The sequence below is a fragment of the Callithrix jacchus genome, chromosome 6 (genome assembly GCF_049354715.1).
Source record: "Callithrix jacchus isolate 240 chromosome 6, calJac240_pri, whole genome shotgun sequence".
NCBI lineage: Eukaryota > Metazoa > Chordata > Mammalia > Primates > Cebidae > Callithrix > Callithrix jacchus.
In genome coordinates, this window is record NC_133507.1 from 146,210,337 (window position 1) to 146,235,218 (window position 24,882).

The 24,882-nt window shown below is 36.0% G+C and overlaps 1 protein-coding gene across 3 annotated transcripts in view; it reads right to left on the reverse strand.

Moving 5' to 3' along the window:
- Positions 1-423: 423 nt before the first annotated feature.
- Positions 424-24,882, reverse strand: part of CUL3 (cullin 3) — a 103,918-nt gene continuing 79,459 nt past the window's right edge. For all 3 annotated transcript variants that reach the window (XM_054257989.2, XM_002749841.7, XM_054257988.2), the window contains 6 exons: positions 22,693-22,817; positions 20,056-20,152; positions 18,220-18,354; positions 8,526-8,712; positions 4,568-4,713; positions 424-898 (listed from right to left, as the gene is read on the reverse strand). In XM_054257989.2, coding sequence (XP_054113964.1) covers positions 767-898; positions 4,568-4,713; positions 8,526-8,712; positions 18,220-18,354; positions 20,056-20,152; positions 22,693-22,817 — 822 coding nt within the window. In that variant the 3' untranslated portion in view covers positions 424-766. The remainder of the gene's footprint in view (positions 899-4,567; positions 4,714-8,525; positions 8,713-18,219; positions 18,355-20,055; positions 20,153-22,692; positions 22,818-24,882) is intronic.

The window sequence follows — 24,882 nt, forward strand, 5'->3', positions numbered from 1 at the left end:
AGTACAACAAGCAAAAAAATTATTTTACAATTTATACATACTAAAATATTTTCTTTCTCTAGAAATAACTCAGAACAAAATCTAATCATTATAAGACTTAATTTGGGAAATCTCAAATTACAATAGGGAAAAATCAAATCAGGATGTGTACTTGAGCCCAAAACAAAGGTTCCTGGTCATAAGGCTAGAAGATTAGTAAGTGCAAGTGGTAGATTACAGCATGCTCAAAGTGTATGCTTGGGTCTTTGTATATTTATCGAACCTTTAAATTAAATAAGACTAGCTAAAGAAATGTCTTCAGAGCACGATCACTGGGAATTCTGCATCTCTTTTGCCATTTTTGTTACCCAACTTACACAATGCGCAAAGTGCTAAGCAACACTACAAAAACACGTTTACATCAACACTGAAGACCTGGGGAAATGAAATCCAACAATTTTATTTTAATGAGCTGTATTGTCTAAATTTTTGTTTTATTTTTTTTTTTCCTGTTTTCATACAGTAAAGAAAACAAAACGCAGCACATTCACATTTTCCCGAGGAACTGTAAAGATGATCTCTACAGGGATAAACGTTGTAAAGCCTGAAGCTCAATCAATTGATGTTGAAAACTCTCAAAGGGAGTAAAGGCTTGATCTGAATGGTCTAGAACATGTACTGTAATTTAATAGAAGAGATGGTCGTCTTAATATTTAATGATTTAAAAGAACTTCCCAGTCCATGCGAAGAGTACAGTCCAAGAATAAATCAAATTTCTGAACGCATTTTATGCTACATATGTGTATACTTTGCGATCCTCAGGTGTTCGTGCCAAATATTCTCTCTCAATAAGTCCTTCAATACGTTTCTTAATAACAACTGGACTTGGTAAGAATCGAGCCTTCAACTGCTGAGTTACCTAAAAAAGAAAATAGATAGCATTTTTATATAAACACATAAAAATTCCTATCTTTGAGCAGAACTGGTATGTCATTTTAACACTCAGACACTGAACTTTACTAACTGGATTACCAAAGCTAAAAGCACAGAAACTCTAAAAAGGTTCTGTCTGAAAATGTAACACGTATGGTTACAACACACTTCCTCAAACCAGAATGTGAATGCTCAAGTGAACAGCAGTTGAAGAGTTGAATTAGTTGGAATTATGTCAGTGTGAGTATATACTACTTATAACTGTTCTGATGCTGTTATCTACTGACTTCTGGGTTACACTCGCAACTCACAGAACTTGGGTAGCCTATGTATTTAAAAACACAAACTCGGACTCAAGAGTACCTGGATAAACTCAGCTCTACCACTACTAGCTCTGGGACCCTGGCCCATTGTTATGTACACTAAATGTGTTAACAGACGTAATGCCTTAGAATAATGCGCAATCCAGTTGGTGCTTCTGTTGTTCTTTTCTTCAACTACTATCAGGATTCCAAGTACTGTGCTATAAGTAATAATAAAATAGTTAACAGTAAAGCAGCAGTTATAGTCTGACTATGCACTATTCATCAGTCATTCTGCATGTCTCATTTTACAAATAAGGAAAATAAGCCAGAGAAGAAAACTGACATGACCAAGCAGTAAGTAACAGAGCCAGCAGAAATGACTCTAAACCCTTCTGACCTCAAAGTCCATGTTCTTTCCACTAATCCATCCATCCATGAACCAGCTTTGCTTTTACTTTTGTTGATCAGTTCATTTCCCAAAGCCACAAGAGATTGGTAATTCTTTGAAATCTGAAAAGTCAGCACTTCACTCTGCAACTACAATTTATCACCCTTCCAGGATTACCACTCCAGTATCAAGAAACTGGCTCTCAACTCACCACCTGAGATCTCCCACCCTTTGCCCTTTTCTTCCAGCCTATTAACAGCTCCCATTGACTTGCTCTCTCTCCCTGCTTACTGGGCCTAAACTGCATTCAAGATCACTTCAGCTGCGCTCTCAACAGGACCTTCTACTCCCTGATTCTTTTGGTCCTATCCCATAAACACTATTTGATTAAACCTATATTCTATATGTATATCACTATTAACCTGCCACAGAGCTCTTTGCTGAGTAAAGCTGTAGTTCTTACACCATCTCTGTACACCAGGAGTCAGCAAACTACAGTCACTGGCCAAATACAGTCCACTACCTGTTCTGTAAAATTTTACTGAAACACAGTCACATGCATTTATTTTATTATTTATTTTTTTGAGACAGAGTCTCGCTCTGCTGCCTAGGCTGGAGTGCAATGGTGGGATCTTAACTCACTGCAACCTCTGCCTCCCGGGTTCAAGTGATTCTCCTGCCTCAGTCTCCCAAGTAGTTTGGATTACAGACACCCATAACCACACCCAGCTAATTTTTTGTGTTTTTAGTAGAGATAGGATTTCTCTGTGTTGGTCAGGCTGGCCTTGAACTCCTGGATCTCAGGTGATCCACCCACCTTTGCCTCCCAAAGTGCTGGGATTACAATCGTGAGCCATTGCAAGTCACATGTATTTATGTATTACCTATAGCTGCTTTCATGCTACAACTGGCCATTTACAAAAATATCTGCCAATCTCTGGTGTAGACTAGTAACACAAATTTATAGTGTTACAAAGTTCAGAAGTTCTTGAGCACCATTCTTTGACAGGTATTTTAAATTTCTGACAATCCCCTTAAACTCCTCAACCCAGTCCTACACCATAACCTCTAATCAGGTTTTACATAGAGAAAAGAAGCCATTTTAATTCCAAGTTCTTCAAATTCCCACCCTAGCACATGTACATTTATCTATACTCACACAAAACCTTGCTTAGCACACATCCCCACACCCTGCCCTGGGTTCTCAGAAGAGGCATGTTCAGTAACATCTGTCAGTACATCTACCATCACCATACTCTCTATACGATCCTCACTTTTCCTTTTCTATAATGTGGTATTATCCTTTCATCTCATTTTTTTTCCATTTATTTTTAAGGATCCCCTCCTTATTCTTAGAATATAAGCATGCTATCTTCCCAAATTTTGGGGGAAAAGGCCCAAACCCTTCAGCTCAACACTGAATCCTAATACTGCTCTCTCTGCCCTTTCCCTTGAGCCAATACCTCAAAGAATAAGCCACTCTTGGTGTCTTCCACTTCCACTTCCTTCTCAAGGCACTACCACTGGACAGCCACTTTTACCAGTTCAGTGAAAATGTCTGAGAAAGCTAACCTGTCACATAATTGCCAAAGTAAGTGTTTATTCAACTTGGCTTTTCCATGATTTTTGATATTACCACTCACTCTTTGTAATTCTCTTCCCTTGTCATAGGGCACTGTATTTTGTTTCCTTTTCCTTCCAAAGCAGTGTTCTCAAATTTGAAAAAACATCAGAATCAACTACAGCTCGTGTTAAAAAACCAGACTGTTGGGCCCTATCCCCAGAGTTTCTGATTAAATTCTCAGGCTCTGGTGGAACCTAAGAATCTGTGTTTCTCAGGAATTCCCAAGTGATGCTGATGCAGCTGCTCCAAGAACGGCACTGAAAACCAGTGCTCTGAAGAGTTTACACTCACTGTTCCTAAAATGATGAGGGAGGAGTCTATCCTATGGTTCTTTCTTGTGGTTTTAACTGCATTCTCATACAGCTAATTCCCAATGCAACTGTAGCCCTCATGTGTCTATTGACCTCCACCTGCCCCTGGAAGTGCCAATATACAATAAAGTCAACTAGTACAAAACAGTATTAAAGTGACTTCTGGACCACAGCGGCACATTACATTACCCTTTGCTTTTTGGTTAAGAAACCAATCTCTAGCTACTCATTCAAGCCAGAAATCTAGGAGATGTCTTTAACTTCTCCCTTTCACTTCCCATTATCAATCAATAAAGCCTGTCAATTCTACTTTCCAATTATCTTGATTCAGCTTTCTATCTTTTACCAATACTTTACCCAGGTCCTAATCCTCTCCCACCAATTTTTTTTTTTTTTGAGATGGAGTCTAGCTCTGTCAACAGGCTGGAATGCAGTGGCACAATCTCGGCTCACTGCAACCTCCGCCCCCCAGGTTCAAGCAATTGTCTTGCCTCAGCCTCCCAAGTAGCTGAGATTACAGGCGCCCGCCACCATGCTCGGCTTTTTTTGTATTTTTAGTAGAGACGGGGTTTCACTCTGTTGGCCAGGCTGGAATCCTCGGCCTCTCACAGTGCTGAAATTACAGGCGTAAGCCACAGTGCCTGATCTCTCTCACCTGTTTTAATGGCCTCCTAAGATGTCTTCCCCTCCTTAGATTCCCAATTTGTAAAATGAAAGCACTCAATGAATGGTTAGTAGTTACTAGTTTCTTTACACAAAGGTATTAAAAATAGCAGTGAAAATTTTTTCTTAATACCTCATGTGACAATATTCTGTCATTTTCATTACAAACACATTAGTTCCTAAAGTGTGCACATAATTTGGGTGTATCACTATGTTTAATTACTGAGTGCCATACCTTTCATTAAGTGTTACATCAATAGAATTTCCTAATAGTAAAATTGTTTTTAAAACTAGTTGAATAGAATCATTTTGTTAATAATGTTACTGCTTTTTCTATATTAGCCCAGTTGTGAAGAGTCCGCACCTCTGCTACTAGAACATTGTGCTGCATCTTCTTTCTAGATTTCATTATTCGCACTATAGCAGCTTCTATCTCATGTTTTCTGTCGTCATCTACTTTCTGTCTTGTTTCTTTCCTCTCTGGGTCGGATTCACCTTGTTTGGCAGCAACTAAAATAGAAATAAACACATTTACCATAAATGTATTTTCAAAAATTGGTTTATAAGCAAGTTTAATATAATTCAGTGTAATCCACAGAGAAAGACCAATTTCTGCCTCTGAATACACACACTTATCAATTCAAGTACACTTTCAAAAAGTGTCTTATTTAATGCTTACTTGAATACTAAATTATCCTTTTTCAAAAATGAGGAATTTAACTTTCCTGAGATAATATTTTGTTCTTATGCAGAATATAATTTCTTACCTGGAAGAAAAATAGTAGCTAGAAATCTTTAGTAAAACTACCAGTAAATAATTTTCATTGCTTATGACTGTCAGAGGTCAACTGATATTTTATTACCATGGCTCCCAATTAAAACTCACTAGAAGTATCACAGGTGAATATCTGTTGTCTTACTAACTCAAAATGTAGCTCTAAGGCTTTATAGGGAAAGATTACTAACTCAAAATGTAATCTTTAAGGCTTTATGAGGAAATAAGAGTATGCATTGCCAAGATTCAGTCAGTGAAATAAATAATCTAAAAGTACCACTAGAATGTCAGTTCCTAAAATCTCCTTGCCAAAAACCTTCCTAGAGTTCTGTTATCTAACAAATTTTTTTATTTTATTACACTTTTTACATCACAACTTCACACCAGATTCCAACGTTTAGGGTCTTACTCTATTCTTCCCTATAGTCTTCAAAGCAACTGCTAAGGGATTAAACATAGAAGTTCTCTTCTCCTACAACTCTTTTCTAAATCAAACAGCAGAAAAAGAAAACTGATTTTTTATTTGTTCATCAAAAGGAGATAGATGTGAAGTTTCTGGAGGTAGAAATTGTGAAACTGCAAAGCAGCACATGGGTCATTGCTGACTGAGGCATGGGCATAGATAGCCACGAGACAGCAGATTGTACAATTTAGAAGATCATTCTGGTGTGCAAATCCATTCAGCTGTTTCTAATTAGAATCCTTTGGCTAAAAATACTGCTTTCAGTGTCATTTCCCAAGTGTAAGATAATCAGTATCTTAGTAAAAAAAAAAAAAAAATTGATTAAAACAGTCTATTAATATTGACGTTTTTCCTTAGAAGTTGATGTCATGAAAAAAAAAGATAGGGGTACTGGTTTCAATTGAACGGAATTTAAAAAAGACATAAAAATTAAATGTAATGTGGGAATCCTGATGGAATCATGGGTCCAAACAGCAAGATATGAATGAAATTTCTGAGACAACAGAGGGAATATGGGTGGTAAATAGATGGTATCGAATTAATTTTCTTTGATGTGATATATCAGATGTGTGCTAAAGTTTTTTAGGGGGAAACTGTTGAGATGTTTGTAAAGTAACTTCAAATGCTGCAGCAAACATACAAACATACACGGGGAGGGAGGCAGAGAGGAAGACAAAATACTAATGACTGGCAAACATAGGTCACAGCTATACTGGTGTTCAGTATAGTGTTTTTCACTTTTTTTGTGGATTTGAAAATAAAAAATACAAAGTTGCAGAGAAAAAAGAAGTAACCGTTTAAAGAATACCTTTGGCTCATCTGGATTTGGTCATCTAAGTGTTTTTTTGAATACCTGCTGGAAAAAGACAGATGTGCCAATTGTGCTGATGATACAAAATGAGTTTTTTTTTTTTAATGTGAGGGGAGGGGCTCACTCTGGAGCCTAACAAAATATTCCTCACTTAAGGAAGACTGCAGCAGAAGATGCTGCTGTGCATGTGCCTATGTATGACCTATATGCATGCTGGGAGGCGGAATTTGAGAAAGTCAGGTGGTGATGGTAAAGACTGCCAACTCTGGAAATACCCTCCAGATTATAATTTAATTCTTTTCAAAGGCTGTGTTATTTTAGTAATTCCTTTAACTTCTTTGCTTGAACTTTTATTGCTGGCTACAGTAGAAGCAGCATAAATAGGTAAAGTCAGAGTCTCTGAATATTTGGTTACATTACTGAGCCTTTGACAATTCAATAAAATCAATGTGGTCACAATACTTACCACCAAAAAGAAAATTTTAACTTAAATTACAATTAAGAGCCAAGGTCATTTAAAAACTGTTCCCCAGTGGCTCAAGCCTGTAATCCCAGAACTTTGGGAGGCTGAGGTGGGTGGATCACGAGGTCAAGAGATCAAGACCATCCTGGTCAACATGGTGAAACCCCGTCTCTACTAAAAATACACAAAATTAGCTGAGCATGGTGGTGCGTGCCTGTAATCCCAGCTACTCAGGAGGCTGAGGCAGGAGAATTGCCTGAACCCGGGAGGCAGAGGTTGCAGTGAGCTGAGATCACACTATTGCACTCCAGCCTGGGTAACAAGAGCGAAACTCTGTCTCAAAAAAAAAAAAAAAAATTCCCAAGGAAAAAAAACCCACCGTTTTATAGAATTTTATTGCTGAAAACAATTTTTAAGCTCCTCTAGTCAAATTCTCCAGCATACATATTTCTATTTTGATCATACCTAAAACACTACATACACATATTTCAGATACATACATGCATGTAAGTGTGCACACTTAAAAATCTAAAAATCTATGAAGACTTTTTTTTTTTTTTAAACATAACACTAACACCTGATATTATTATTGCTGGGCATGACAGAATCTTAGATAACAAAGACTGTTACTTATTTAGGGTATAGCAGGGTGGGTAAGGTAATTCAGATAAATATTTTCCTCCAATTCTAAGATAGAAATGAGCCCTAAAATCCAAAACCTGTATCTGCCCAAATGTATAAAGTAGTTATGTCTTGCAATTGGAAGAAAAAGAAATTTTATTCCATGACACTCGCTAGCACAGTTTTGTTTCAGTCTCTATATTTATGTCAAGACATGGACCAATCTTGGCTAATGCAGATTACAATGAAATAGTTTACAACCATAGGACAAAGGAGGCAAAGCCTTGCCAAAGACACTACTCTGCTCTACGAAGCATACATACAAAACAAAAAGATTAAAATGAAAAAAAAAAAAAAAAATTTTAAGTGTACACAAAGCTCTAGAATCCATGTATTCTGGTAATCAATTATATATTGACAAACTATCATAATGTATAATATAAATAACATTTTTATAATCAGCAAATCACAGTCATTTAAAAGGTTATTTATCTTAGGATACTGTTTTATTGTACACATATTTGGCTGTAATGGATATATTAGTACTAGGAAGCCTATCTAATACTGGTTTTGAAGCCAAGTGGCAAAAAATTAGTTTTAAACATCAGCAAGGGTGGAGTGCCTTTTTTTCCCCTTTAAATACACAGAAAACAAGCATTTTATATTATGTTAAATATTTAATGAATAGAATTTTCATTATCAACTTAAAAGCCTTTATTAAAAAATCATTCACATCAGCATCATTTTTATGTTTTTAAATTAAGGATGATATGGTTTTTAAGATTTTGAAACAAAAAATATTTGTCAAAATGTAAATAACAACATCCAAGGATCAAACTTTTATCTAGGTCTCCCAATTCCGAAAAACCTCTAAATCCGCTTTAAAAATAGACTTCCACTGACTAGTTAACCAGTTAGAAACAATTTTAAGTACTAATATGTTCATAAATTGTATTCTATTGTTGAAAAACACTATGAACTGGTTCTTAAAATGCTTATTGTACTTGGATTCAAATGCATTTTGATACAAATACTTATCAATAAAAGCTGCTTTCTTTCTTAAGTCTAAGTATCACGCAGCACGAGAAAAGGAATATTTTTAAAGACAGAAATCCAACAGATAAGATTTTTTTTTTTCTAAAGAGAAAAAGATATAATTTTTTCAGAGGAAAAATATAATTCCAGATACCTGTTTGAATCTTGACTCTGTGTAGTTTGGATGTGAATTGGTCATTAACTGTAAATATATGACCATTTTCTATTTCCTTTGATTTGGGTTCTTTTGTAAGAACCCGCTGTGTTGGTTTACCACAGGCGAGGGACTGTAGGGCTCTAACAAGCTCTCTTTCAGGGATATCTGTCTCTTGCTGAATTTCCTGAAATTTCATCAGATTGACATAATTAGACTTTTTGAAAGATTAAAGTTAATTAGTTAATTAGCAAGTAAACTGACCAAGTAGCTAAAAAGAATTCCATTAAATAATGCACAAAAAAGAATTCTCTGAATATTATGACACATTACTAAAATCTCATTTTTTGAACCAACTGAGGAAAGCATGATTCAAGCTAAAAAAATATTAAAAAGACACATACATTTTTGTTTCAGGAGACACAATGGCTAGTCTAAAAATGTCACCCCACAGAGTTATCAGGAACCTGTTTTAACATTTAGGTAAAAATAAGTGTTAACCAACATATAGTTGCTATTTTAGAAATATTTTACAAACTTCCATCCAAGTTTATCCATACTACTCTTCTGCTTAGTAATTTATTTCACAGAAAAAAGGAAGGTAAGCCTGAGCTCAGGCCTTCCACCATACAATTAAAATTTACCCATCCAAACTGACCATATGTATTTGCTTCTATGACCAAATGAAGAAAACAAATCAAACAAAAAAAAACCAAACCCAAAACCTGGAAATTAACATTAACACAAAAAACAAGCTCTGTTTTGAGGTTCAAGTGATAATCTTTTCTGCATATTATGGTATGAATAAAATGTATACTAGGGGAGAGAGAGCAGCTCAGGAAAGAATGCTGTGCATTTTTAAATTCACTATTCTGTTGTCAGTGGGACAGCAAGAAAAATCTACAGTTGTATGATTTAGTCTCTACATGTCTATAGTGATAAGTGATTGAATACAAGTCTTCACACTAGGATTTACTGCTTTGATATACTGTATACAGCAGTCTTTCTGAAAAGCAACTTAGGAAGAGTGGGCAGAATGACTCATATAATATTCAGATTATATGAGTAACTGATCTGGAGGGTCATTCTCTCTAGGCAAGTCTTTGAGCAACAGTTCTCTTCTAAAAAGCTGTTAGGTAAGCAAGGATTCAGGGAAATGTGATTTTCAGTGTTTACACATACTCATTTTCTTCAAATAATCATCTCTGGTTATATCTACTTACTTTAGACATTTCTAATACTATAAATGTTAATCCCAGAAAATTAAATAGGTACTATTAGAATGGAGATGTTATTACATACATGCTAAACGTGATTTATTTACATACTTCAGTTACTGCTTAATCATATTCAATGAACCAGAAATACCTTCTTGGGTGATATTTTAAAATTACAGATCATTCCCAGAGGTAACTATTACCAAAAGTATTTTATGAAAGTCAGTCCTCAAACCTTATGGTGGGGAATTCTTAGCAGTCTAAGAATAGAATGAAATGCCCCTGAAGTCGTAAGGTTGTGTGTGCGTGCGTGTGTGTGTGTGTGTGTGTAAAATGAGAGAGTTAGCATAGCAGTAGTTAGTATACTAGACACCTTTCTATTAGAGTTAGGAACAAGATAAGAATGCCTGTCTTTACTATTACTATTCATCCTTGCTCTGCCTTTTCCTATTCATCTATATTATATATGTGAATACAAGTATATGCATATACATGAACATACGTGAACAAATTCACCTATATACACCAGTATTAGTGTTGGATGAGATCATAACATGAGTTTTTCTAATAATTTCTTCAGATTTTTCCCTGATAGCAAAGAGATTAAAGCTACAAGGGATTCCATGGTACTGTTCTATCATGACACAAGTGAAGATTGAGACTGGACCCAATGTTCTGTTGATACATGCATTTCTGACTTTGAGCACAAAAGCCTATTTTCCCAAAGCATACTTCTAGAAATGCACTTGCTTCCTCAAAGTTTTATATAAAATATAAATATTTTATATTTGTGCCAGGCATGGTTGCTCACACCTGTAACCCCAGCAGTTTGGAAGGGCAAGGAGGGAAAATCACTTGAGCCCAAGAATTCAAAATCAGTCTGGTCAACATAGCAAAATCTGCTCTCTACAAAACATTTAAAAATTAGCCTGTATTCCCAGCTACTCATGAGGCTAAGGTGGGAGGATGACTTGAACCTGAGAGGTCAAGGTTGCAGTGAGACATGATCATACCACTGCACTCCAGCCTGAGAAAGACTGAGACCCTGTCTCAAATAATACATATATTTTAAAATATTTGATAAATACTAACCAACTGCCTTTCAAGTTGCTTAATAATTTAACCCCCCACAACAACAGTATATGAATATCCACTCCCCCACGCCCTCTTCAACACCAGATTTTCTTTTTCTTTTGCTCACATGTTGGGCTAAAACTGAAATCTCATTATTTTAATTTGTACTTTTCATGACCACAACCAGAAAAAATATTTTTATATTTACAGGATATTTGTAGTCTTCTGTGCTTTCTCTGTCTATGCTCCTTGCATGTTTTTATCCTCAATTGTTTGTCTTCGTATTGATTTACTGATGCTCTTTAAAGATCATGGTTTTCAGCTGTTGTAAATAATTTCTCCTAGTCTCTATGTTTAACTTAAAGTATCTCATCATAAAGATGTTATCACTTCTTATGTGGTTAAATCTGTTAATCTTTTTGTTATTTTTGTAATACATTTTTTAAAAGATATTTCTCATGTTAAGGTTACCAAAATATTCTATATTTTCTTTTATTACTTGTATAGATTTGTACTTATATTTACATTTTTGCATTTATGTGGAATTCTGTATTTGATGTAATGCCATGGAAATGAGGTCTTAATACTACCCTCCTCCCACTCCCACAAATAGAAAAAACAATTAAATTGAGTTTTTAGAAATGACAAATTTGAGATCTGGCAAGATGGCCGAATAGGAACAGCTCCAGTGCAGCTCCTGCGAGACCAACGCAGAAGGCGGGTGATTTCTGCATTTCCAATTGAGGTTCATGGTTCATCTCAATGGGACTGGTTAGACAGTGGATGCAGCTCACAAGGGGCGAACAGAAGCAAGCTGGGGAGCTGCCTCTAGACAGTGGGTGCAGCCCACAAGACGCGAGCAGAAGCAAGGTGGGGAGCTGCCTCACCAGGGAAGCACAAGAGGCCAGGGAACTCCCTCCTCTAGCCAAGGGAAGCCCTGAGGAACTGTGCCATGTGGCCCAGATACTGTGCTTTTCCCATGGTTTCTGCAACCCGCAGACCAGGAGATTCCCTCGTGTGCCTACACCAGGGCCCTGAGTTTCTAGCACAAAACTGGGTGGCTGTTTGGGCAGACACCAAGCTTAGCTTTAGTTTTTTTTTTCATATCCCAGTGGCATCTGCCCCAGCGAGACAGAGAACCATTCACTCCTCTGCAAAGGGGCTGAAGCCAGGGAATCAAATGGTCTTGCTCAGTGGGTCCCACCCCAACGGAACCCAGCTAGCTAAGATATACTGGCTTGAAATTCTCAGTGCCATCACAGCAGCCTGAAGTTGACCTCGGACACTTGAGCTTGGGGAGGTGGGGAAGAGGGGGGTGTCGGCCATTACTGAGGCTTGAGTTGTTTTCCCCTCACAGTGTAAACAAAGCTGCCAGGAAGTTCAAAATGGGTGGAATCCACCAAAGCACAGCAAAGCCACTGTAGCCAGACTGCCTCTCTAGATTCCTCCTCTCTGGGCAGGGCATCTCTGAAAGAAAGGCAGCATCCTGAGTCAGGGGCTTATAAATAAAACTCCTGTCTCCCTGTGACAGAGCACCTGGAGGAAGGGGCAGCTGTGGGTGCAGCTTCAGCAGACTTCAGACCTGCCGGCTATGAAGAGAGCAGTGGATCTCCCAGCACAGTGCTCCAGCACTGCTAAGGGACAGACTGCCTCAAGTGGGTCCTGATGGGGAGATACCTCCCAGAAGGAGTCGACAGACACCTCATATAGGAGAGCTCCAGCTGGCATCTGGCAGTGCCCCTCTGGGAGGAAGCTTCCAGAAGAAGGAGCAGGCAGCAATCTTTGCTGGTCTGCAGCCTCCACTGGTGATACTCAGGCAAACAGGGTCTGGAGTGTACCTCCAGCAAACTGCAGCAGACCTGCAGAAGAGGGGTCTGCCTGTTAGAAGGAAATCTAACAAACAGGAATATCATCAACACCAACCAAAAGGATGTCCCACAGGAATTCCAGCCAAAGCTCCCCAACATCAAAGATCGAAGGGCGATAAGTTCACAAAGATGAGGAAAAAACCAGCACAAAAAAGGCTGAAAATTCCAAAAACCAGAATGCCCTTTCTCCTCCAAAGGATCTCAACTCCTTGCCAGCAAGGGCACAAAACTGGACAGAAAATGAGTCTGACGAATTGACAGAAGGCAGCTTCAGAAGGTGGGTAACAACACACTCCTCTGAGCTAAAGGAGCATGTTCTGACTCAATGCAAGGAAGCTAAGAACCTTGATAAAAGGTTATAGGAACTGCTAACTAGAATAACCAGTTTAGAAAAGAACATAAATGACCTGATGGAGCTGAAAACACAGCACCAGAACTACACGAAGCATATACCAGTATCAACTGCCAAACTGATCAAGCAGAAGAAAGGATATCAGACACTGAAGATCAACTTAACGAAATAAAGTGTGAAGACAAGATTGGAGAAAAATGAATGAAAAGAATGAACAAAGCATCTAAGAAATATGGGATTTTGTGAAAAGATCAAATTCCAACTGCAATTTTCATAACACAAAGAAACAATGCTAAGATGATGGATACCCCATTTACCCTGATGTGATTATTACACAGTATATGCTTGTATCAAAATATCTCACATATCCCATAAATATGTACATGTACTATGCACCCATAAAAATTAAAAAAATTTAAAAACGTGTTATGGTATCTTTTGCTATTAGGACAAATTCTTTCCCCTCTCAATGAGCTTTTCTATCCAAGACCCTTTCCTTTCCGAAAGTAGTTCTGCCCATTCATGCGGATTTGCTTGTCCAGATTAATTATGGAATCAGCTTGTTGAGTTTTATTTAAAAAAAAAATTTGGAAGTTTATATTCAGATTTCCTTGAATTTATAGGTGACTTTTAAAAACAGCATATTTATAACATGTAATTCTTGGGCACATTACCCTTTTGTATTCTTTAGCTTTTACTGTCTTCTTGGTTTAAGTGGCCTGACTACATTTCCTGTTAGGATGATTCCTGGGAAGGTTATGATTCTTAATAAAACATCCTTTCCTGTCATTTACTGATTCATGCTGGTTTACAGAAAGGATTTTTTTTTCCCCCCAACAAAACTCTTCTAAAGAAATGTTTTCTCACTGATCATCATGTATTGCCAAATTGACAATCATATTTTCTACAGATTTTGAAAACTTTTTTTCAATCTCTCCCTAACACCTACAAATTTCATTCCTTTTTCTTTTCTTGGTGTATTAGTTAGGACCTGCAGAGCAAGGAGTAACAGTAGTATTAGTGACAGGCATTTTCATCTTGTTCCTAACTCTAATAGAAATGTGTCTAGTGTTTTCCTACTAACTACTATTATGCTTAAGTTTGTCATTAGATACCAGCTATGACACTATGGGCGTTTCCCTCTAAGGTGGCAATGAAGTCCCCCACTTAGATAAGGAATGAGGACTGAAACTTTTATAAAATACCTTTTGTTCATTTGTAGAGATCAAATGGTTTTCGCCTTAAAATGGTGACTGGCAATACAGCAACTGCCTATTTTTACAATTATTAGAATATCTTAATGATGTTTTCAAAAAATTTCCCTATGCTGACCCTTCTTTGTATTCTAGGGATAAATCCTGTTTGGACACAGTGCATTATTCTTTCAATACACTACTGAAGAGGACTTGCTAATATTTAAGATGGATGCTTTCAGTGTATTAGGTTCTAACGAGCAAGGCAGAATGCTGAATTTTACCGTTCTTTCTCTCTTTTCCTTGCTCAGTTTTAGCAAAAAAGTTATGCTAGCCTCAGATAGTTCCTGAAAGCATATGTCTATTTTGCTTTCTGAGTTTGAAGTTTGCTATACAGCCTTCAATTTTAACTTGCTATTGTGTTACTCAAATTTTCTATATCCCCATTTTCAATTTTCTGGTTAACCAATACATTTGTCAGGGATTTCCATGATTCTAGAGTGGTCTACTTCCCCTTGTACTTTATTTTCCTTTCTATATTACAAAGTTATGTCACTAATGACTGCTATAAGTTATTGATGAATATCAAATATTACTGTTTTCTATTTAAATTCTGTCTGACATTAATAATGCGACCGTCCATAGTTTATATTTGAGACTCATTCTCATAAAATTATAAAAAATAAAGAACATTAAGAAAAATACGTATTAGTTCTTATCCATACCTCTTTCAAAAACCCACTGCTAATTACTAAAATCCAAGGTACAAACTACCACTGTATATATTTCTTATTTTTAGCTATTCTAAATCACAATAAACTTACCTTTATTCATTCAAAAAACCTATGTAAAGAAAAAAACAGCAGCAGCTTGAATACTACAGATTAAATATGACACTACAAATTAATGCCACCTGTTGTAGCCAGCTTCTATGACAGCTTGTAATAACCCTGGACATTAATCTTGTGTGGCCCTCTCACCCTATCAGGGCTGACTTGGGTAATCAAGAAAATGAGAAGTGACACTATGTGTCTTCCAAGAATAGATGAAAAAGGCACTGCAGATTCTTTCTGGGACTCCTAGATTGCCTGCTCTTGGGAAAACTAGCCAAGATTTGAGAACCAAGAACCACATGAGAAGGCCCATGTGGAGAGAAACTAAGGCCACGTAACAACATCCAGAACAAACAGCTACCACCTTGGAAGTGTATTCTCCAGAGCCAAACCATTAGATGACCAAAACTTCAGCCAACGTCTAATTGCAACCTCATGAACCCCAAGCCAGAACTACCTTACCTATCTTCTGAATCCCTAACCCATAGAAACCATGAGAGATAATAAATCACTGGTGGTTGTTTTAAATCACTAACTTTTGAGATTTGTCATTTGTCATTAAATAATACACCATCTTACTGAACTCATATAGAATATTAAAAAATAAGAGTTGACCTTCCTTTAAATTATTATAATTAAACACTTTTAACTATCTCCACTAATTTGTGGAGGTGATTTCTGTAAAAACGCTGGCTAATAAAACATGAGCAGCATACTGTAGAGAAGAAACACATGGTGTGAGTAAAGATATATTTATTTCTTGTTCCTTCTCACAGTGCCCCAGATTTGAGGTGTCAGCAGCCAGAAGGCTTTAGAGCCACAGGCATGGATGGCATTCTACATACACTACAATCAGTTTCTGCTTTGTGACTTAGCTAAAATTGGAAAACTTAGAGGTATTTTCTACTTAATTTTAACCTTCCATCTAATAACTAACTGCTCATTAGCATCAATGAACCCAAGCAGTTGGGAAAGGGAAAGGCTTGAAGCACTAAAATTTCCAGCAATTCTAATAACAGCTTTAAAAAATGAATTTGTGTTTTTGATTATCCCATTATTTTTACCAGTTCTTTATAAGCCAGGATTCTGAAAACCAATGCCAGCATTTACCAAGTAGCTAATTTTGTTTAAAATATATTATCCATTAAGAACTGCAGATTAAAAAATGATTACACAAAAACAGCTGTGAGAGATATTTTAATTCCACCTGTTTGAAAAGTCTGTGAGTAAGGTACTCAATGCTTGATCAATATTCTTGGGACTCAATCAAATATAACCTGTGGCTGAAAAATCAAGGTTATAATAAAATAAAAGGTTAAAAAAAAAAAAAATCAAGGTTACTCCCTAGGTAAGACCCACATAGAAATACATGAGAAAAACCTCTCAATTTAGCCACTGAGCTACTAAAATATCTAGATTTCAAACATTCCCTTTAACAATATCACAAAAAATGATCCTCTCTTATACTAATTTCCATACTCCCACATAAATGGGAGTATGGAAATGAATTATTAAATAGGCCTAGAATTTACTCTCGCTCTTAATTTCAAACACACTATTTTTCTTCCTCTGTTCATCTGTATCTGAAAACTGGTTTTCAATTAAGTACCAATATAATCACATGACCTTCATTTTAATCCCAAAACATCCTTTAAATGTATAGAAAAAGACTAATTGGATTTAATGTAAGCAAATCATATTTTAATTGGGAGAAAAGGAAAAGGGAAATAAAAAGCAAGCATATTATAATAATTACTCTAGGAAAAAAGATGGGTGCAAAGAGAAGAATGACTGCACCATCGAGTCAGCATAAAATTGGCATACAGACATAGAAATCAATGAAACCAGACAGCATAAAAATAGACCCATCCATATATGATCACTGATTTCTAAATAATGATGACAAGGTAATTCAGTGGGAAAAAAATAGTGCCTTCAACAAATGATGCTGGAAGAAATACTATGTGAGAGGAAATGTATATTAATTCTTACCTTATATCAAAAAATTAAACTTAAAATTAATCATAGACATAAATGTAAAAGCTAAAATTACAAACTGTTGAAAAACCAGAAGTAAATCTTTACAATTTCAGGGTAGGCAATAATTTCTTAGGACTTAAAGCACGAACTACAAAAAGCAGAGTGATTAACTGGACTTTTTCAGTATTTTAAAACTCTCCTCTTCAAAAGACACCATTAAGAAAAGTCATGCAACAGTCTGAAAAAAATACTCCCAGTACATGTATCTGACAAAGGACTTGTATCCAGAATTTATGAAACAACTTTTACAAGGTAGTAAGAACACAACCCAAAAAAGTTACAAACACTTCAACAAACAAGATGTATCAGTGTCATATTAACACATAAAAGATGCTCAACATCAGCAGTCATCAAAAGAAAGAAAGAGAAAGAGAGAGAGAAGGAAGGGAAGGAAGGGAAGGAAGGGAAGGAGGGAAGGAGGGAAGGGACGAAGGGAGGGAGGAAGGAAGGAAATTAAATCCAGACTGAGCCAATTATACATCAACTAAAGTGGCTCAAATGCTAGACTGTGGAGGATGTGGAGCAATTGGACCATCTTGCACTGCTGGCAAATGTGAAAAATGCTATAGCTGCTTTGGGACACAGTTTGGTAGTTATATGCACAACAGCCCAAATGTGGTATCAACCCAAATGCCCATTAACAGGTGAACTGATTAAAGATTAAAGGTTAGAAACAATATATATGATTCCATTTAGATGAGAATCCAAAAAAGACAAAACTAATTTACAGTGATATAAAGCAGGTCACTGGTTGCCTGAGGCTTGAGGTGGTAGGAGGGAATGGACTGGCAAGCGGTACAAAGAAATTTTGGAGGTAATACTTTATATTTTTGGGCAATATTCCTGACTGTGATGATAGTTACACAGGTGTAATCACCTAAAACTCATCAAATTATGCACTTATATAAGGCATGTTTTATTTTAAAATACTTCTATAATTTAAAAATAATGAAACATAACTCAATAAATGTAAGATGTTCACACAGTTCCATGACCCATTTTATGCGGTTTTCGCTAAAGGTATCCAAAGAGACTGTCTGAAAGTTACTCAAACAATACAGACTCAAGTAAGAGTTAGAAATAACACAGTTAAAATGTATATAACCAAAACCCATACCTCAAACGTGTATTTTTCTCTATTATTAAAGAGCATTAATATGGTCATCTGGAAAGTAGAGACTTGCAGTATGTGTTTCCGTGTATTAGAGCCAGTTACTTGTGCACCTCCAACACCAACTTCAGATCCATCTTCCTGTTTCATTTTTCAAAAATATAAACAAAGATATAATCACTTCCTGGTAACATTTATGCACATATGCATGTACGTATTTATGTATTTATGTGACTGACAGGGTCTCTGCTATCCAGGCTAGAGTGCAATGGCACAAACAATGCTCAATGCAGCCTCAAACTCCTGGGCTCAAGTGATCCTCCTGCCTCAGCTTCCCGAGTACCATGGGTGTGCACCACCACATCTGGCTAATTTTCGTATTTTTTGTAGAGATGGGGTTTTGCCATGTTGCCCATGCTGGTCTCAAACTAATTGGCTCCAGTGATTCACCCACCTCACACTCCCAAACTGCTGAGATTACAGGCGGGAGCCACCATAACTGACCAATTTCCTGGTAACTTTAACAGTATGTTTCAGAAATAGGTTCCATAATCTCCATCCTCCCCCTCAACAAAACTATATAACTTATTCCTATAAAGGAAATCTAAGTAATTAATCAATTCCCTATATTCAATGCTAAGATTATTTTAACTGTGCACTATGCAATGATAATAATAATGGACTTACAAAACACCACTACTGTTATACTACCACCAAAAGTTAAGAAGATTTGGTTCCTTTTTGTATGGCCTGATCATAGCAAGAGATCAAAAAATAGCACAGCACAGCACAGGGGCGGGGGAAAGGGGGAAACTGCCATTCTTAAAGCCTGTTCCTGCTTTACGATTTAGGGGATGCAAACTGGAACTTTCTAATTCTTCAAAAATTAACATATACATTATGTTTTAAAAATCTACCGATCTGCTCAATAAACTTCAAAAGAACATGATTGTTTAGGGGGAAAAAACCCTCTTTTAAAACAAAAACTAGCAGTAATTAAAAGATGAGTTCTTTAGTTTCCTTGTCCTTCCACTTACACTTAAATATATGTGTTGAATATCATTCAACTAAATTCATTACAAAGAGCTATTTCTCATTTCAATTAAATATAAAAATTAGAATATTTACAGGCATTTTCAGCAATACTTAAATTGATGTTAACAATGATTCACCATATCAAACTAGTAAAATTCTAATTAAAGTCTAAAACTTATTTGCTGCCTAGATGACAATTTAGGTGTACTTCTATACAGTTTTTCTAGAAGACTCAATATTTTTTGAAGGCAAATAATCCTGATTCAATCCATGTAATGAAAATAAATTATTACTCTAAACCTCACAATTTAGATATGAAAAAGTAATTGCTTTTTAGAAATGAAGGCAAATCACTTGTCCATTACTGATTTTTTAAATGACTTTAATAACATTTTATATGAAACAAATCTCAAGTGTTAATTTTTCCAATCTTGATTCATTAGAAATAAAGATTGTAGGAGACAGAATTTTTAAAAGAGGCTCATGGCTTTGTATGCTCTGAAATCAACTTACATTTTATTATTTTATGCAATATTTTCTCGAACCTAGTTTTATAAATAAAATATGTAATTATCCTAATATTTAGTCCTTAGAGAAGACTATACTGGTGTAGTCTTAATATTTTCAAAGCTGCAGTTAGCAACTGAGAGAACAAAAGTAAAAAATCAAAGCCAGGATTTTTAACTTTTCTAACATGTGAGACAGGTAGAGAAACAAGAGAAATAAATAATTTACCCAGGTCAACATAAATCACAAATCAGCTCTATAGACTAAGTTACTTAATATGTTCAAACTATCAATACTTACCTTTTTAACTGGTCCATAAAATGTGGCATTGAGATCTGCAGAACCCATATGATGCTGGAGTGTGAGCTGTCGACCACTGTGTTTGGCTAAGTAGAACCTTCGGCAAATCAAATCAGGTTTTAGAAAATCAAACAAACTTACACATTTGAAATTACAAATTACAGAATAACATCCCTTAAACATATGTGTATGTACACACACACACACACACACACACACACACACACACACACGTATATGTACAGACTTTAAAAGTTAAAGGAAACCCTAGGAACAAAGTTCAGTTTCAACTTTCTACAGAAGAGAGAAACCTTGAGAGCCCTAAGCAACTCAGCTAGATACTGAATGACAAAGGCAGCACACTAAATAATTTCTACTGTGCACTCTGCCCCAGTCTACTGCTGCTCAGCCCCTGCTTATTAAGACCACCTTTCTCCATAGTAACCCAATAATCAATTTATCCTAAGCCAGTAGTAGACATCAACAATACAAAATATATTTCTATACCACAGTACAAAAAATACTCAATGCACTAATGTTGAATGAAGAGCATTTATAAAATATTCCTCTGGGAAAAGTTTATGCAACTTTTTCTTACATATTAAAATTATAAAGGATAAACTCTCCCTTTGTTGTTGTTCAAAACTTGTACTTTTGAATTTTTATATTTATATTTTTTGTCACTATCCATATCGCCTTTGTTCAAAGCCTGAACTACTCTGTGGTTCTTGCCCCAGTATAACAATCATCCCTTCACTCCTAGAATTCCTTTTCCCTTGTCATTTTGCCTTTCTATTGTTTGTAAAAAAAACGAGGACCTTGGGGAGGAAAAAAACCCAACATTTCTGTGAACTCAAGAGACTGAGCAGTATCTAAATCAGTTGGATTAGGCAAGTAAAACTAGTTGGATAGCAGATACATCGTGAACTCTTGCAAGAAAGTGTATCTCTGTGCATGTATAAACGATTATACTGATTCACTATTAGAATAAGGCTCATGCAGCTGAGCAGGGTGAAGTAGGACTGTCCACAGGATTATATGCGTTGTGGTGGTGGAGACCGTATACAAGATTCATGGATTAAATACCTAGCTGCTTTCCTGGCAAATGGTCTATATTCTAAAAGACAAATCTAGTTTCTTTTTTTTTTTTAATGTATGAAGATATAAGTTAATAATATGCTAGTGCTTCTGATTCAAAATGAAAGCAACTGGCTACAGTAATGTAGAGAAGACAGCTGGAAGAGCACCAGAATGTTTGAGGCTTTTTAAGTTAAATTCCTAGTTACCTCACCTTACAAAGATACATGTCAATATGCTGAATACTCAACAAAGATCCAGGATACAGGCTATTTAAAAATACCTATCTCCTGCATCAGCATAAAAAATATCGTTAGTTTCTGTACAACACACTTCAAGTTTTTAAGTACAGGCAAGTCAAAATTAGTTCCAATAAAAATCACAAACTCCACAGAAATCATTCAAGATATAGTCAAACTTTCAAGTACATTCTGACCTCAAGGTCAGGCATTTCATTTGGAAGAACATCTTAATGAGTACCAATGAATTTTTTGCAGTAAGATGTTTGATGCCAACTGTTTATTATGGGAATATTTTACATTTCACACAAAGGAGGACTGGTACTTGGAAGCTTAATTACTAGAATCATTAAGACTAAGGTGAAGAATCTGTACAGTGCCTTCCACAATTTCAAAGAGGTTGTGACAGACACTTGTCCTCCTGCAGTTTCTTCTTTTTTCAGATCTGGTTTGAGGTAACAGTTCACACTAGAAGTTCTAGAGTATCTCTGCTGTCTCTGATCCAGCAGCAAGATAAGATGCAAGGGAGTCAAGAGGCCTTTTGCTTGAGTGTTCATAACTGAACTGTATCATGATGAAGAAATAAAGAAGCCACTCTGGTATTATTCCACTTACAAACAGCATGTAGAGGTGTCCAGCTATCCATGGTTACTGCAAAAACATCTGCCCCTTGTGCCGTCAGCTCACAGACAATGTCTAAGTGCCCACTTTAGGCTGCTCCATGAAGAGGGGGATATAGTCATCTTCATCCCTAGCGTTCACAGGAGTGGCTTTTCAGAAAGTAGTCTCCACACTGAGTAAGCCAATTATTTTCAGCAGCCCAAAAAAGAGATTTGCTTGAATCGTTTTCTATTTTTTTCTTGCAATTAATATCACTCTTGAGTTTTCTTCTTGCTCCTCATCCTCATCAAAACTGCCAACTCAGAGACTCTGAGTCCCAGTGGGAATAAGGTGTCCATGTATTTCCAACAATTCGAGTTGACTGAAGTGTTCAGAAAAGTCTAAGAATTCTCTGGGTCTGGTTTTCCATCATCATTGACTTTCCCTTTTTCTGTTTTTTACTACAGCTCTAAATAAAAGGCATTTCAAATGCCAGCATACAAACAGTCCTTCTAGAGATAAATTACGCCTGCTTTACTTTATTCATTAAGAACCTACAGAGGGGGAAATTGCTGCATGCTAGGTAGGATAGATGCTACTTCTGAACACGAGGTAATAAATGGAATACATTCATCTTCAATTACAGATACTAATGTTCAAATTCATTTTAATTCTGAACAATTATTTGTACTTAGTAATGCAAAGTCTGATTTAGATTTACCTTCTGAATATCTCAAAAGCATGTCTTGGTGCTGGTGGGATGTTGCACTTTGGTGTGGCTGACTGAGTGGGCCAATATCCTGTCGTGAGCACCCGGACTGTAAGATCAACACCACCTAAAGATACCTATGTAAAACAGAAAGAGATACTCTCCTCAAAATTAACTAGGATTTGTTATCTGTTCTGTTTAGACACTGTGTTAGACTTATCAAAGCAGTTAGCTCCATGTCTAATATCTAATTTAAAAACCTGCCCAGTTGGTTTTTCAGATCTGGTTTGAGACAACAGTTCATTAGGTAGATGTTCTAGAAGTTCTAGAACAGTTCACCAGTAGATTTTCTTAAAGGTTAGACCCTCCAGTGTTTCCCAGATTTAAACTACTCTGGCAAACAGTCATAATTATTGCTTGTGATGTTAATTTAAAAACACTGAACAAAGAATAGTTTTCGGCACATAAATCAAGTCTTACTGTTATCACTGAGAACTGAAAAGTTTGGGCCTTTTTAAATAAAAGGTCAAGGGCGTCAATCATACCATTTTAGGGAAAATTCTAGCATAATATCCTTCCTCTCAGTTTAAAATACCTTTACCATCTTAATACACAATGTTATTTCTATTATTCCAGCACCTATTTCAACTAAACCAAACTTTTATGTTTTAACGCACATTCTAACCTCTTCATAGGACACTACAGATTGCTACACAGCAGGTGTTCTATAAATATCTGTACAACGAATGACTACTTCTATGTTAGTATCACTGCCACACTTATTTTCTTCTTTTAAACAAATTAATTTTTTAAGTAAACAGCAATAAGGCACAAAAGAAACTCTTATGGATTAAATATTATCTTTATTACTGATATTCAGAGCTAACCATCATTCCATTTTTATCTTACCTCAGGGCTTTAGTAATATAAATTTTTAGGGGAGGCATCAGTTTATGAATATCAAGGACCATTCTACACTCAAGATTGCTTCACAAGTATCCATGAAATGATTACTTAAAGAAACTGAAAATAGAAAAATTGGACGACACACAGAAGAGAGGATCATAGCAGAGCCTCTTAGATGATATACTGGTGGAGGTGGAGAACTGTTTACACGTTTGCAAGTTGGCTGGGGTAAGGCAGGGTCCCAATGTGGTCAGTTCATCCATCCTATATCAATACGCATGGGATATACCCCAATCTTCCCTATAGCTCTCAATGTGTAAGATTAGTGGAAGAAAAAAAATAAAAAGCTTATTATAGCGAGGAAAAAAAATACAAGAAAATATGCCAATATATTAGATTTAACTACAGATTCCTCAACAATCTAAAAAAAAAAAAAAAAAAAAAAATCCAGGATAATTACACTACTCAGTTCCTGTCCACCCAAAATTTGTATCACAAACTTGCATCTTTCCTCCTCTCAGATCTTCTCTACTGTAAACACTGATATATAAGGCAAATCATGTAACTATTTACATTACAGCCAGAATGTTTTCATATAAATGGTTATTCTACAGAATTAGATAGTTTCACATATCTGGTTTGTGAAAGTGATGATCTCATTTTTAGATATCAAAAGAAAGACTCGCAAATCTGTTAAATGGTTGTGATGTATCTTAACTACAGAGTGGTACGTGGTGATTTAGAAAATTTAAAAATTGTATAATTCTCTAAATTTAAGGTTAAGTTGAAAATCAAAGTAAAAAATGAAACTAAATTGTGAATATCATTAAATGCTCATAAAACCGCCATCAGACTTCAAAGCCATAAAAGTTCCAGCTCACCAGCTTTGGGGAGTTATACCAAACACATCTGTAACACATTAATTTCTGTGTTTTCATAGTCTCAGTTCACCTGCTACCCACCCTTAGGATGTAAGGCCCACTTAAGCTAAACTTACAGAGGAGAATGACAGTAGTAAGGTATAGAATGGTCATGAGACTATCCCAAGATGACACAGTCCTGGGGTAAAGTGAAAAGAAAAGTACTAAAACTCAGTAAATTTGTGTAAGCCCAGTATTCTTTCCACAATTTATAATAGATTTGTACTTACTATATTAACAGCAGAATAATTCTCTTTATTAAATTGTCAGTGTATTCCTTTCAAGTAGGGAGGAGAAACTGAATTTTAAAATAATAAAAAGTTTTAACATAAACATAGAAAAAGAGGAAATGTGAAGAAAAATAATTAAGTACTCA